We start from the raw sequence: 17282 nt of genomic DNA, 5'->3' as shown, positions 1-17282 counted from the left end.
ACCTGAGGATAATGATCATGGCTCAGGTGTTCCTGTACAGACTGGCACATGAATATTCTACTTATAATTGGCATATAAGGGTTTGAAGGCTCTTTAATTTAAAATCTAACAGTATTTGTATCCCGGTTTCTCTTCATTTTTATAACGCTCAGCAACTGAATTTTACTATCATCTGGGGAATCTAGCATTTACACTTCTTAAGTCAGATGATATCTTCTAAAAATATCTCTCAATAATCTGACACTTACTGGACCGGAAGAGTAACAGATTATCAAAGAAGCAAAATACTTAAACTAACTTATAAGCTACAAAATTTCAAAACTTATGATGTTTTATTATGTACTCTTTGAATTAAGGGTCCAAAGTTATAAGTTTACCTGTTGTTAACAAATAAATAGTAATGTTTATAAAGTGCAAAACACAATTTTATTTAGTATATTAATAAAACTCCATAATGTAGTCCTGATTTTTACCTACATTCTTCATTCATCTAGGCCAAAATTTACGATATAAGTTTCAAACAGTAAATTATCTGATTAAATAAAATGCCGCTTATATGTAATATTCTAATCTTCCATCCTAAAAAAAATTATTTAAATTTAAACCCGAGTTAAATTAGTAATCCATTGACAAACAGACCATCCCCCATCCCCTACAAATCATCCAATCGTAGTTTAAAAATTGTTTAATTGTTTAGCCAGAAAATAAGCAAAGTCCAAACTGTTTTGCAGAATGTTGCGATCGCTTTTGTCAGCTCGAGGGGCCAACAAGGATATGATCACAGTGTTCATAGACGGTTACTTCGAAGAACCATTGGAGGTGACAAAACTATTTGGGCTGAGAGGTATTCAACACACACCCATTGGAGTGAAGAACGCCAGAATATCTCAGCACTATAAGGCCTCACTGACTGCTACCTTCAACATCTTCCCCACAGCTGAGTACGCCATCGTACTAGAAGAGGACCTAGATGTGTCTGAGGACTTCTTTAGGTATAATCATGTGTTTAAGTTTGTTTGAATGAATTTGATTTCATTGCATTTTAATTATGCAATAAAACAAATTTAAGGTAGGATGTGTATAAAAGGTAGCCGAACTTTGTCAGTTTCTAAATTACTTAATTATTCATCAGTCATTTGATTTTTTAAAGCTTTGAGAGGTTTGTACTTTTTTACGAGGGATACAATATTTCAATAACTAGTTCTTAACAGCTACGGTATTTTTATTTATCTAATGGTAACACTTGAACATAATTTGGTTGAACATAACGTTCCTAGTTAACTTCTGGATTACTTCAGTATTATCTGAAATTGCAAGTGGTATTTTCCCAACTACTAAAAATCAGAGTAATACAAATAATTTGTCCTTAGCGATGTTTATTTCTTAATGTGGTATAATTAAAACTAGTAGTGCCTAATATATTCAGATGCAGATAAAATGACACAACTATATTTTGTGTACATTTATTTACTGCCACAAACACTGATATTTCTCTCAAGTTCATTTTTGGAGGTTACGTTATCTCAGAGATTACTGTTTTCACGACGTTTTGTTATCTGGAAATCTTACCTTACCAAAAAATCTTAGTTGTTGGTGATTTAAATATTGATCTGTCTAAAACTTCCTTCGTAACAGATAAACTGACAACCATTATGAGATCTTTTGGATTCAGAAACACGATAAGTTAATACAAGGGATTTCAAATGTTCTAGATCCTTGATGGATCACTACTGACATCAATGATAAAAGAAGTAAGAGTGAAGTTCTTGTGACAGCCCTCTCAGACCACCACGCCCAGATAGCTTTCATACACTGTTCACTGAATGACAGAGATAATCTAATGAAATAAAAATTTTTGAGAGAATTCAATAATAATACAAAGCTACTCTTTAAGCTATTACTTAAGCAACAGAACTGGATATCAGTGTACAACGCAACAACAATGAATGACAAATTTTCCAATTTTGAAAGCCAGTTACGCCACGAAAAGAAAGAAAGTAAAAGAAAGGAAAAACACAGATCGTATAGTTTTAGACAAAGAAATGAGCCAAAAAAGGACGGTAAGTGATTGACCTATACAACCGAACAAAAGATCTTCCCTCCGAACATTACATGAGACAATATTATTTAAGAATAAAATCCAATTTTAGAAAACTTGTGAGGCAAAAGAAATCTGAACTGTTGTTATATAAAGTAAACCAGGCAGAAAATAAAAGCAAGGCTATATGGGATACAATTAATGAAAATAAAAATGGAACACACAAACAATTTAAGGAACCCCAGCTCCTTGATGAGAAAGGTGATTTAATCATAGATCCACAATTAGTAGCTTCTTAATTAGTAGCTTTAGTAATTTCTTTGTTGAGATTGGCAGCCAGTCAAATAAAAAAGGTACTGACAGCTGTACAAGGTATGTGTCGAATTCCCTCGTCCTTTGCCCAACAACTGAAAAAGAAGTCGCAACTGAGATAACGGTTGAAGAAAAATAACAGTTCAGCCAGCACAGATGAAATATCCCCAAGGCTATTAAAAGAAATAGGCAATGTAATCTTGACACCTCTGACTCATTTAATTAACTCGTCCTTAATTTCTGGCGAGTTTCCCGATACTCTAAAGTTCTCTGTTGTTAAGCCTATATATAAAAAGGGGGATGATCGTCTGTGCGATAACTACAGACCTATATCAATTGTGTCAACGTTTTCCAAACTTTTTGAAAGATTATTCCTAAAAAGATTGCTGGAATTTCTACATAAAAAAACATACTCACCTAGGGGTGTGCGATGCAGCATATTTTTTTCGATTCGATGCATCGATGCGATTCAAAGAATTTCGATGCGATTCGATTCGATGCAGCACGGCATGATTTTCTTCAAAAATTAAATACAACATGTGTTTCTGTAATGGATCCTTTACCTTAAAAAAAGTTAAAGTAAAAAATGTACTAAATAAAATTATGAACAAGAGGATAGTTGCTGACCTAACCTCATTAATGGACACTGCTAATTTTATGGTTGGCCTAAGGAAATTCACCCTTCACTAACAATTAGAATAAGCCTATATATCAATAAAGCAATCGTTAAGTTTATTATTATTGACCTGTATTAAATAAAATAGAGTTTATTTTATGACGTACGGTAGTATTGTTACTTAGTTTTCACATTTATATTTGTTGGCTTTCAATACTTCTGGTTCATTCTTAAATCAGCACGAACCAAAAAAGTTGATTATCAGTGTTTACTGTCTATTTTAGTGATGGTCGGATCCGGATATCGGACTACCGGATCCGCCGGATCTGAGCTAGAACCGACGCCCGATCGTATCCACAAAAAATCGGATATTGGGCTGGATCCGGTTTTAATGGATCCAATTTTATCTATACTATTAACACAAAATGGACGAGTATTCGAGATTTTAAGTTTGAGTAAAGTACAATATAGAAATAAGCAAGAGGTAGTTGTCCTAACCTATTTTTATAGCTGTCACGACAGAATAGGTCAACTCAAAGCAGTCGCCGGCGACTGACTGCCGACACAGAATAGAATGACATGACCGGTAGTGGTTTTGTTTTAAAGTAGGCCTACTGTTTCACAATAGAAAATTTCACTACTGAACTACGTAAGCAATAAATTTATGTTTATAAAAGTCAGAATAGAAACACTATAAAGGCAAAACAATAGACGGGAGGCAGGCGTTGTGCAATGACCTTGAAATGAGCGGAATAGTAACATTGAGTAGGGGAAGGGAAGGGTGAGACCTTTGAGCTATATTTAGACTAGACATTCACCACTTCCCAAATGGCTGGGTACGGGGATTACAATAGCAGGTTTTTTCCTTGCCTGGTTTGACTTTTGTCTTTTTGTGTAGGAGATTTGAATAATCAAAAATATAATTTGAATTGACCACAATTATTTAGCATTGATAATACAATTTGCAAGGGACCAGGAGGAAATAGAACAAAACACTAAAATTAATAGAATAACAAACAAAGTAAACAACAAATTAAATACAGAACACGGTGATTTAACACTGTCACTGTCACTCAATTTTGTTGTCTAGAAGGGTCGGTGAACTAATCAATAAATAGCCAAAACCAGTTTCCTCCCCCTCTAACCACCACCCCTCCCCCCTAAGTCGGGAGGCCCAACACTTTGTCCTTGAAACACCCTAGCCTCTGAAACAATAAACCCTTACACCTGCGTTGCTGTTTTGACAACAGGTTTATGAATGCGTTCACTATTTTTCATTTTCCAGAATTAACTATCAATTATTATTATTTGCAAGTTACAAATAGGAAACTACATGACATTATGGTACCTATTCAATGACCCATGTATTATCAAAAATTTATAATTGATTACTTATTTTGATAATAAAAAGCATTCATTACAGCACGCAGCACTTATTGTCAAATCTAGGTCTTTGTAAGACAAAAGAAAATCACACCGTTTTAAACTTTAACCTAATTTTATACTCTTTACAAACAAACACGTCCTACATAACGGTTCTTGATATTTATCAATGTATCTTAGCAATCGTCACTTGCTCCATTGAAACACGAACGTCGATTGGCTGACATGACAGTGCAGCGTGGCCTCTCGACCAATGAGAACTCTTGTTACATACTTTGATTTATCTTAGATGGTCAACATTTTCATTCATTATAATATTACAAAATCGACATAAACTATGCGTATGGTGTTTTTCAATCAAAACTTATGTTATAGTAGCACTTAAAACTTCACTTAAACTCTTAAACTAGGTAGATAGTACAGATATAATATGGATCTACTTTTTGGTGCAATAGGCAAGTGCAAGCCTAACCCTCTGACTTCGATGTTGTAATTGAATCGAATTTTTCTAATGATGCGTAATGCAGGGATGAAACTGAACATTTAGACAAGTTTATAGGTTATTTATTTTGTTCTAAAAATAAAAATAATACATTTAAAGATCTGACTTATTGATACAGACATTTTTTAGTATAATTTCGTGTTGAGGACACTCGCGCGCCGGTTGGCTGAGACTGAATTCTGACTGTCTGACATCTTGAAATGTAGATTGTATTGTGTTGTGCAATATCATCTGCCTGCAGAGAGAACAGCTGAAAATAAACTTTAGCTGTTTTGAACTAAATAGTGTGCTAAGTTGGTTACTAAAGTTGTTACCGTGATTACAAAACTAATAGATATCAAATAAATAAATGTTAAAATAAAATATCTATCCATCCCTGTCGGCTGTCGGTATCGGCGGAATCGGGCAAAATCGATGTTTGGCAATCGATTCTTGATACCGATATTCCTAGTATCGGCAATGTCCGAGTATCGGTGGTAGCGATAATTGACACTTCCCTATCTAAAACTCATTTTGGAGTCCTGAATTAGTTTTAAATATGCATCGGGACGTAATCGTTGCATCGGGAGCTAACCGATGCATCGGTCTTTTTCGATGCATCGAGGCCAAATCGATGCATCGTGATTTCGATGCATGCTGAATCGAATCGCGATTCGATGCATCGAATCGAATCAAATCGAAATTTTGATGCATTTTCGATGCATCGCACACCCCTAATCACCAGTAAACAGTTTGGGTTCATAAAGAACGGGTCGACAACAGATGCAATTGATCAGTTCATGACCTTCTCAAGGAGAAGTTACACTCTTATGGAGTTAGAGGGCTGTCACTACAGTGAATCTCGTCTTACCTTGCCAACCGAAGTCAATATGGTGAAAGCAGAGGATAGCACTGGGTGTATCTTCGCTTGTCACTTGCATATTTTGCATTCCATCATAATACTAGTGTTACATATGTACTTCTATCATTCATAATGTTACCATCATGTTGTTTTATTTAAAAGCTTTTGTTTTTTTTGTGTTTTACTACTATACTGTTCTGTTGGTGTTCTTTATTGTGTTTTCTTGTAACACTTTAACTATTTTCTCACCTCAGAAGGGGATCAGATCCTGAAATGTTGTTAAAACTTAGTTTTTAGTATTTTGTGATGGAAAATGTTCACAATAATGTTTTAGATAACTAATTCTGTTTTGGTAATACTTATCACGAAGTTATTCTGCTGCAAAGTAATACTAAAATATTACAATGTTTTGTTGATTTGATACTACCCAAGCCTTTTATAACCCTCCTATGATTTCCCCACAGCTACTTCAGTCAGACTGTAGAGCTTCTAGAGAAAGACCCAACATTGTACTGCATCTCTGCATGGAACGACCAAGGATACGAACACTCCAGCAGCAACCAGAGTGTGCTCTACAGAGTGGAGACTATGCCTGGGCTGGGCTGGCTTCTCAAACGTTCTCTCTATAAGCTAGAGCTAGAACCTAAATGGCCATCACCGGAGAAAGTAAGAACTGTTTGATGTGATGTTTCTTCTTGTAGAGTTTTAAAACGTACACCGTTTCAAGCAGTGTAAAATACTTTCTAAGATTCAGGTATATATGACCTGAATTTTTTGGTATTTTTTTTTTGTACTGGTTCAAGATGTGTATACCGACCAGGGACCAGCTACTTTTCAGAGGTTGATTCTTTCTGTATATCACTTGGAAGCAGGGGTTGTTCGAAAGTATTACAAATATCTCTGTTGAACATGAAGTTTTTGTTTATACAGGAAATGCTACTGAAGAATAGAATTAGTTGTTCAAGAGAGATATAATTTGTCACAGTATCACAGCTTAAAAAGTAGGCCTACACTCTACGATTAGCATAACTGCAAAAATTTATATATAAAAGTACATAGACAACAAATACTTAAGCAGGTGTCTCCTAAAAAGTCTGGGATGGCATAGCAAATTTTAACAAGCAGCATTATCTTGATTCTGACTTAAAAAAACATTCACTGCCAATTTTTTAAGGTTTGTGTGACAAATTGTTCTATATCTTTACAATAGTTATTTGTGCAACTAGTGAGAAAAGTGAGCAATTGACTCACTCAAGAGAAATCCTTACTCACGAGCCGTAGGCGAGTGAGGAATGGTTTCTCGAGTGAGGCAATTGTACTTTGAACTCGAGTTGCACATTATACTTTTCCTACAGTTACCATAAAACAAAAACATTTGTGAAGAAACATGAAGAAACATAACCTATTTTTACACAGAAGTGAACTTTTAATATAACATTTAATGTGAAGTGACAAATACAACAGTACAACAGCTGACCAGCTGATTTACAGCCAGTGCTGCCAACGTATTTCGCGCGCATACGACGTTGCCTGCATGTTACGCGCTCACTATTTCGTGCCTTCACGTTGCAAATCTGGAGTGAGACAAAGTAATTAGAGTGAGACAATGTTAACATTGTCTCACTGGTGAGCGAATTGGCCACTTTGCTTTCTCAAATCAGTGAGAGAACATGTACATTGTTAGGTAACTGTAGGAAAAAGTATTTAATGCCATACTGACAAATAATAAATAAGTCACATTTTATTACGAAGGTAACCAAGGACAGTGTAGATCAGTGAGCCTACTCAGATTGTCCTTTTAAAAATAATTTATAAATGTTTCTGCTAAAATATACTCAAAAATAAATTTAAAAGTAATAACAAAATGCCAAGCTACACTTACACTCTTCAAACAAGGACCTGCAAGTCAAAGCAATGTTTAATACCAATTATCCATCACCTAATAAAACAATATATCCAAGTTAAATACTTTAATCCCTTTGATAATTCAATGATAGATAACCAATTTTCACCACAATTGTTCTTACAAAAATTAATTTCAGCTTCAATCAAGTAAGTACATCCTACATTTTACTCCTGTATTTCCTCCACTTCAGTCCCATTTCACCCGTATTATTGCTGCATTTGTTCACAGATGTGGGACTGGGACATGTGGATGAGGATGAATGAGGTCCGCAAAGGCAGAGAATGTGTTGTACCTGAGGTGTCCAGGACTTACCACTTTGGCTCCTCGGGGCTCAATATGAACTCGTACTTTCAAGATACTTACTTCAAAACTCATTCCTTCAACACTCAACCCAATGTTAACCTAGTCAACATTGAAAGGTGCGTTTATTATTAATACATCAGAGTCCTGCTTATTCAAACCAGCTGATATAGAGGAAAGCTTATTGTATTTAAATTGATTAAGCTATGTGTACTTATTAATAATAAATAATAAATATTTATTGTAATTTAGTAATACATAAATTACAATAGACAAGGTAACATTTGTTACATGTTTTGTTACATTTGTCCATCTATCCATTTGTTACTGAGGTCCAAAAGTGCCACACTAAGATAACCACCAGATTCAAAACCATCCAAAATGTCAGACACCACAGATTCTATAGCCAAAGTAGTTAAGCCAAAGTAAGGTCTAAAACCAAATTGGTTATTGTTTAAAATATTTAAGTTCAGAGACTCAAAGATCTGGACGCACAGGATTAAAATATTTTTGAAAAACCGAAACCATTGAGATTGGTCTATAATTTGAAATGGGGAATTTATCTCCTTAATTTTAAAGGGGGGTAGTTTTTCTGATTTAATTTAGAAAGGTAGAACTAGATAACACCATATTTACAAGATGTATCAGTGGTTCCATGATATAGGGAGCAATGAATTTTACAATTTTGTTTGAAAGTCTGTAAGCATCTTCACCATTTAGATGGATTGAGGGATCTTATTATTTTTGTCATAATTCTCTGTTACCAATTTCCAAGAAAATTTATTTGAAGAACGATTAGCATTATTTAGGAAATTAGAGAAATATAATTTTCTACCTTGCTTAACACGAGCCTTCTCCACTAACTTTTTTCCAACATTTATGTATTGGTTATTAAAATTAAAATTATTTGCTGAAAATGGTGGAACAGTATTATTATGTTTGAAAAAATCTAAAAATCCCCACTTTCTGATTTTACGATTTGCCAAGCTGCCTGACATGTATTCCTTGAACTGCTAATGCTAATACATTTCTCATTATATTTAATCTTAGCCTCTTTAATCATTGTCTTGTATTTTTTCCTATAAACAGACAGAGTTATCTTTAAATCATCATGTTTTACTAAACTAGGCATTTTTGTTAAATCTGCAAGAAAAATGACTGTATCTCGCATTATGCCGGGGATTCTGTACGTTTTAGCGGGAAAACCGGGGAAAATGTGTGAATTTCATTTATAGATTCTGCTGACAACCCTGTAAATGCAATTTTACTGCATTTCTGGCTAATCTTAACAATTTACTAATCCAAACAGGTCTTGAATTACCAGGCTCTGTGTTATATTTTTGTTCTTAAGCTGGTACAATGCAAAAGGTACAAGACCTACGTTTATCCTATATTACAAATGCAATTACAATCTTATATACTGTACAGTGTACTGACACAAATTTGTTTATCTTGCTTCTACAGTATACTCATCAGTATGTAGAAATAGCTTGAGCTAGGGTTATAAAGGTTTAGGATATAAAATTTAAGTTATGAAGGTCGTGACATAACATCATTGTCAGAAATTAAATCAATACCTTAGTATCTAGAATTTTACCCTTACAACTTCAGCATTGAGATATCAAAGTCCTACTGTAGCTAGTTTTGAAGTGTTTTAACTTTTAGTTGGTGTTTACTGGACAATGAACTTGACTCTTGACTTTGAAATAGATTTTCAAATTTTCACGTTGTAATGAAGGTTTACTATAACTGTTTTGCTTTTATTTTTATATTAAAACAACGTTAATTAGGAAATATAATAGTTTTTATTTGACTGAGGTCTGTTATTATATATGTGAGTATTTTTGCGTTGTGATGAAATGTTGGCTTTGCCTCACACATGAATCTTGAGCGCACACCAGAAAATACCACTTTTGGTACTAGAAATGAAATATACTATTCCAACAAACCTTTTGTGAACTGAAGCTGACTATTTTTTAAATTTAAGTTGTTTCAGTTTTCGTTTAATATTTAGGCCTATTGACTAAGAATATAATTTGCTTGCTGTCTAAGATACAAAAGTGAGGTAATTTGGCCTAAGTTAGTAAACAATATTGACTAAATATTGTGATGGTGAACAGAGTATCTTGTTTTTCTAGTTGTATAGAATTATGAAGTAGATGTGTTACCAAGCCTAGCATAAGCGTTCATCTGAGCCAGGGTGACTCAACGTTATCTGAAACCACATCCGCCCTTTTGCTTCTTCATTAATTATTTTCTCAGTAGTTGAACTTTGTTTCAAGTTGCGCTGTTTACCATTATGTTGACAGCAAAGTAAGCATAAGCCAAGTATCCAGATATGCAATAATTTGAAATACAGTAGCATTATAAGTCTATCCATTGTAGGCAGTTTCACGTCAAAGAAGTGTTTTAAAATTGCAAAAATGGGATTACAATTTATGTTATAACTATAAATATACAAATCAAAATTTAAATTCTACCTGTTATAGTTCATGACTAATGTGTGATTAGTCATGATAGTTTACAATTGATTTATTCATCAGAACCTAACAAAGGAAGAGTTTGTTTGGTCAAATGATATTTTTCTTGCTGTTTCAGAATTTTTTAAAGTTTTTATTGCTAGTCCCGTCATTAATAGCAATACCGTAAGCCATATGCGAGTTGACCAGAGCAAAATAGATTGATTTCAGAGTGTCAATATTGCATACATGAGACATTTGTTTCAAGGCATGTATGCCAGTTGACATTTTATTTACTACATGATCAAACAGCTTATCACAACTCAAATTCTCGTGGATTAATTTAAGGAATTTTGTATGGTTTACTTGAATAATTTTTTATCCATCTAGCTGAACGTTTGGTTGTAATTATAATCCAGCCTGTTTTGTATTGAATGATACAAAATTTGATTTATTTGAATTAATTAAAAGATTTTTACTGTTTGAAAATTCACTGACTGATACAAGATTTAAAAATGTTTTAAGCTCTATTTCTTCCTGGGATTCCCCTGTAACTGTGACACTATCAGCATTCAGGCATACAGAACCTCCTGCATTTATAGCTTTTGGCAATCCCCTCATATAACGAAGGAATAATAGAGGGCCTAGGATAGATCCCTGAGGAACCCCGTGTTTTATAATGCAGAATAATAGTTTTGAGTATAAGTAACTCATACCCTTTCAAATAAAGAAGTATCTATTATAGATTACAGAAGGTATCACAATAACAATTCCTTTAAACCTCTTAACCAAGAAAAAGATCCTGCGAATGTTTAAAAAACCAGCCTCAAAAACTCATAATTTAAATAGTATAAATTCAAAAAACACAGATTCAGTTTATCTTATATGCACTATATATATATATGATCACTGCCTCCTCAATGTAACCAGTCACAACTGAGAAGATGGGAATTGTCTTATCAATGGTTTACTAAGTCTAGACAACCCCCAAACCTAAACCTGAGATAATACCTTTCATCTAACCCACTCCACTTCAACATCCAACCCAACTAGCAGGCTTAAATATTTATTCATAATTTAAATATGTCAAGACAGAATTACAACTTTTTGATATAACTGAATACAGAATAAAAACTACTAGATCAACACACACCTTTGGACGAGTCTAAACTTAACCTGCACAATATGAAAAAATCATGTTTACATACAATACAATACAATATTCTTTATTGTTAATTCGTTAAGAATTACAATAGTGTCAATACAATAGTGAATTGTACATGTTAATTTCCTTAATTTTCATAAAATTCCTTTATTGAGTAGAAGGGTCTTGCGATTAGCCACTTCTTCAACTCCTGGTGTAGCTTGTTGCCAGTCAGGTCTCTCAGGTAGTCAGGTAGATGGTTCCTCAGCTTGCAGCCGGTGTAGGAAGGTTTTTTCTCCCAAAGAGTTGTTCGGTGAACTGGTTAAAAATTCAATAACCTAACTGTAAAAACTGCAAATTTGAGTTCAAGTTCTGAATGGAAAGATGTAAAGTGCAAAAATACAGAATGCGTGTGAGGTGTTTCTCTTAAACATGTGATATAATGCTGCCGTTGCGGTGTCACATTAAAGAATGTGTCAGACTATCAGAGGTCAGTATTTCTTGCCTTGCGTATTCTTCTCTTACCAACTATATTATTTTGATTAATAGTTTATGTATACATTACAACCACCTACCACCACTTCTGTGTACCTATCACAATGTCTATATGAATACATTGTGAACATATCCCGTGATCAAGACATCATTGTTCATTGTTGGGAAGTCTGTGTGTGTGTGGAACCCTTGTGAATATCTCTTGCAATCGCAGAAACGTCATCATGGTCTCTGGCAACACAATTAAATCGCTGACTATTGGAACATTTCCTGTCCCAAGAAAATGCCAAATTAAATGTAATCCCGTCCCATTGATCAGAAATATATTTTTCCACAAATTTCGGGACCCGTCCACCTCTTATTTCTCTAACTATTCGTGGTAGGTTGTGGATTGTCAACCTTTGGTCTTTCATTATTAAATTGTTCTGAATGAAATAACTTAGTAAAGTTATTAATGGGTGTTGATGAATGTTAGGCCTACTTACAAGTTAATCTCAGTGAAAGAGACTAAGTTTTCCGTAAATAGGTACTACTTACAATCACTTTTAAAGTTTTATTTATCATGATTTTAATTAAAACGGAAACATACTCAAGGATTTCAAATTCAAATTCTTTATTCACTCATTAAATCTTTGAGAGTACAAAGAACAAAGATAGAAGTGTTGTCATATTAATAATTAAAAAAACTATAACTAGTAAATTTACAGTAAAATTATTACTGCTGACGTTAAGTAAAAGTTATCGTTATAAAAAAACAACAAATAAGATAATGATAATAAAATTAATGAACGCCATCAGGTATGTATTGATACAGGAATTAAGTTTGTAAAATAATTCATGTCCTTTTAGAAAACATCAGGATAAAAATCTTCTACTTTTTAGTACCTATGCTTTTTCAATTAATAACTCTTGTAATTTTATTAATAGTATGTTTTTAGGATTGTTGGGGATTCTTTTTGGTAATTTATTAAAAGTTTTATAGCCATGTGTTTTGGTGTTTGTTCAAAAAGAGTGAGTCTACGTGTGGAAATGGAAATTGATATAAAACTGTTTCTGACGTGTGGAATAATTTTGTGTAAATTTTAAATGTTCAAAACTGTCTAGATTGTTATTTAGTAGTTAATAATTTCAAAAATTTACAGGCTCGTAACGGTTAACATACCTAATCTTATTAATCTTTTGATCAGAGGATTTATATTCTATACTGTATGCTAGATAATATGTTTGGATAAAAAATGACCCTGATAAATTGAGAAAAAATGTGGTTCAGGAACAAATGCAAATGCTCATTACTTCAACAAGCCAGTAGAGTGTGTCTTTGTTTATTACTTAGATATTTTAAAAATATAAGTGGTGTAAATTTTTGTTTTCAGCGTGTTACATGACAATTATGAGCAGCTAATCAAAAGACTGATCTCAGAAGGGCAGGTGTTAGACCATAGCAAATCCCCTTGTGAAGAAGATTTCATTCCTGATAAGAAGGTAATTATCGATAATAATAGTAATCGAGTATTGTATATAAACTTTGGTTCTTTTAATTATAACTGTTTTTATGTCCTTTATTCACATCCTATGAATGATAGGCTCTATCTCGCAATCCTTAAAAGAATCATAAATTTAATAATTTGCTTTACCTTAATTTAATTTACGCCATGAAAGGTGAACAAGTGTAACAAAATCACCAAATTAATCAAAATATTCTTTAAATAAATTTAATCTCAGTATTTTACTTAGTTTTATGTAATATCTAAAATCAAAAAGGGTTAGTAATATTTTAATGCACATTTATTTGTGATAATGCTGATAACATTTATTTATTTTCAGAACGATGTGTTTCTTATGTTCATAAAAATGGAAGATTCTAAAGACTTCCGAACGTGGCTTCAAGTCGCTAAGGTATACTAAACATTAACTTTAGTTTTTTTATAGTTGTTCTAGTACTGTACAATAAGCCATAAAAATGCCTTTAATATAGCCATAATAAGCCTTTACAATAGCTACTTTACAATAGTCTATACAATAGTTAGTACTTTGTTTTTTTTATCTTAATACATTGCATCATGTACAGGGTTATTCAAAAAGATTGGTGCAAAACTAATGGATGGTACATCTGTTTCCGTGATTTCAAATAGCTGATTGTTACACCATAGGAAAGGGCGTGTTTATAAGTTTGTTTTGACAAGGTTATGTTTTGTCTCAGTTGTTTGGTTGAGTTCCACAAATCCGGTCAACAAAATCAAAGAATACCAACAATAATAGAAGATATCATGGCAAAAATGTGTGCGTTTTGGCTTGTCAGTAAGCTTAAATGCTTGTAATAACTGCAGTTTGTATAGGTTTTGTCTCAAACGCTTGCGTAAAAACGGGGACTGTGTTATGTGAAGTTTCCTACCAGCTTTGACTGTGAAGGTTTTTGGACCCCACGCAAACTTAGCTTTGATTCTCTCCACAGCGTCTGGCAGAGTCTGAGGACGGCCCACACTCTTCCCGGCACACGAACATCCAGTTGTCTTGAATTGCCTCATCCAACGAGCAATGCAGTTTTGATGAGGAGCCTCTTGTTTAGATTTGGTCTGAAGATTCCGCTGAACACTAACAATAGCATTAGTACAAGCAAATTCTAATACATAAAATGCTTCTTATTTTTTAGTAGCCATTTGTTGGCAGGCTTCGTGGTACTAAGCAACTAAAACAAAACATAAACTCGTCAAAACAAACTTATAAACACACCCTTTCCAATGGTGTAACAATCAGCTATTTGAAATCACAAAAAAAGATGTACCAACCATTTAGTTGTGCACCAATCTTTTTGAATAACCCTGTACTTTGGAAATATAGACTAAAGGAAAGAGCTCTATTTAGATTTTTCTGATAATGTGGACACTTACTTCCCGGCCTTGTAGTGTAATATACCATATACAATATATACCATTTTCAAGCATTAAAATGCACTTATTGTATGTATTTTTGTCAGTGTTTCAAGATCTGGGACCTGGATGCCAGAGGCTACCATAAGAGTATGTGGCGGATGCGGCTCAAGGGAAGTGAGGTGCTTATCATCGGAGTCCCCAACTCGGAATACTCGTAAGTCATGATGATACTTAAAACTATAATCAACAATCAATTGGAAATCTTAACCCTTTAAAATCAGAAACACTGTTTAATCGTTTTAATCAGTGAGCTGGCCATTTTTGTCATTATCATTTGCACAGCAACTCAGATAAATTTCCCGTAGATTGTCCATGCCACACATGACCAGAACTATTCATCAATAATAAATGGCTGATTTAAAAGCAATCAAACTCTCTAACAGCCAGCACTTAAAAAAATATCTTTTACATACAATCTTTCTTTTTTTTGTTTTTATGTTAGCTTTGTGGTGATAACTTAACCCTAAAAAGGCCACATAGAGAGTTTCTGTTGGGTCAGGCAGTTTTTGCCTTCCGTGCAGCATTTTAATCTCACAGTTTTAACACCCCTATTTATTTACCAAAACGTATAATATTATATAACATCAAATTTGTGGCATCGTAAAATTGTTAAAAAATCTTTTTACCTACATAAATAAAACAAAACATTTGAAACCACGATACAAGTTTTTGAGTTATGTTCAAAAGTGTAAAACCATTGAGTGCCGACATATAACATATAAGAGGGGACAGATGATGCTAATAGTTGTTGATTTTGGTGACAAAGTCTGGGCCACTGACGCTTGGGTTGTGGTAGTCAGTCGGTAGTGCAGTGCACCTCTGAGCACCTTTAAATCATTTAGTATTAAAAACTCATTATAAAACAACAAAACTAACACCAAACAAACAAGTTCTATCAACAAAATTGATCAGAGTTCATTTTCCTACTACTGGAAATTGAAGATTTAAATAATAAAATAAACTGTTACCTTGTTCAATATCCTTTTTTCTTCTTGTGATGACCGGTTTGTGACGACAGTCACATCATCAGGTGAATCCTCGTGGAACGATTCGTTATATATACATAAAGTATTTACCGAACACAAAGCAAAAACACATTATATTTACAAAGTATTTACAACCAGAAACCATAGCGATGCGTGCACTCTTACGTCAAGCCAGCCGCAACTCAACTAGAGTAAAAAATAAAAGTCTCAAATAGAGTCGCGGTCGGCTCTAACCGGCCGCTACGGATTTGTTAACATTGTCGTATTTTATAACAATTCTGTGCTGTTTATGACAATGACACTCAACAATGATTATGATCCAACCGAACGCAAGTGGTTGATCTGTAGATGTCCACAAGGGGATGAAAAGAGCTAAGCTCTAATCATTTATCATTAATCAGATAATGATTTATTCACCATTTTTCTTGATATTCCCAGGCATTTAGAGGATATATCCGCTCTGGAGTATAAAAATGTCTGTGCCCAAAGAATTAATTGGTTGTATTCATTTAGAAAAGAAGGGTATGAAAAAGTGCCAGAAATTTATTTGTTTTCCATTTTTTTCACATTTTAGGCAACATCACTCCATCCTGGAAGAGTTAAACCTGCACCTTTTTGGATTTGACAAACATTTTACATTCTTAAATAGTTTATTGACTATACTTAGGAAATACACCCAACTGTTGAAAATATAGTTCAACATTCAACTTTTTAGATTTATATTCGCTCTTATCACCTCCTTTTCTTAAAATTTTGTTCATAACCTTACTGGTTTTTACTTCTACAAATTTTTAAAAGTGATATTTATTTCACTTGATCTTGTACTTGTGATTTACAGAAAGTACAAACCAAGCAACATAACCCCAATCTACCTAGAGTCGCATCAAACGTCCGGACGACCCAGAGATAGATAGCACAGCGAGGGTCTTCTACAGTTCTAGTCATCATTGTGCCAGTGAACCCGCCTAGACAATAACTTTTACCTACTAAATGTTACTGATTATTGTAATTTTTATATGTTTTTAATAATAACATTGTACTTAACACTACTTTGCTCATTACTTTCTACCCTCATAGCATACTGAGTGTGTTAATTACATGAGTTTTGTCGCAGTTTAATTTCTGAAATATAAGTTCAGTCAGGGTGTATAAAAAACAAATAATTTATCAATTTGGAAGAAACGTGAGTTTGTATATTGTGATATTCAGTATTCAATCATCTTTATTCATTTTTATGTACATAGGACAATGATCAGAGTCGATACAGCTACAACTCTTATATTAAAAATTATAATTATCATTGAGGGTAAAATGAAAAGTAACCAGTAGTCGTTCTAGGACCTTCTCGAGGAGGGGGTTAATAAAGTGGG

At 33.6% G+C, this 17282-nt stretch overlaps 1 protein-coding gene across 1 annotated transcript in view; it reads left to right on the top strand.

Moving 5' to 3' along the window:
• LOC128998641 (protein O-linked-mannose beta-1,2-N-acetylglucosaminyltransferase 1-like) overlaps positions 1-16961 on the top strand; it is a 45129-nt gene extending 28168 nt beyond the window's left edge. The window contains exons 9-15 of the mRNA XM_054424865.1: positions 732-992; positions 6157-6358; positions 7827-8017; positions 13370-13478; positions 13821-13892; positions 14971-15080; positions 16751-16961. Of these exons, the coding sequence (XP_054280840.1) occupies positions 732-992; positions 6157-6358; positions 7827-8017; positions 13370-13478; positions 13821-13892; positions 14971-15080; positions 16751-16826 (1021 nt within the window). The 3' untranslated portion in view covers positions 16827-16961. The remainder of the gene's footprint in view (positions 1-731; positions 993-6156; positions 6359-7826; positions 8018-13369; positions 13479-13820; positions 13893-14970; positions 15081-16750) is intronic.
• Positions 16962-17282: the final 321 nt, after the last annotated feature.

This window comes from Macrosteles quadrilineatus, unplaced genomic scaffold (assembly GCF_028750875.1).
Source record: "Macrosteles quadrilineatus isolate MER2022 unplaced genomic scaffold, UCM_ALF_1.0 Scaffold_7__1_contigs__length_78375512, whole genome shotgun sequence".
Classification (NCBI taxonomy): domain Eukaryota; kingdom Metazoa; phylum Arthropoda; class Insecta; order Hemiptera; family Cicadellidae; genus Macrosteles; species Macrosteles quadrilineatus.
Note: the sequence above shows the minus strand (reverse complement) of the source record. Positions and strands in the feature narration are given on the sequence as shown.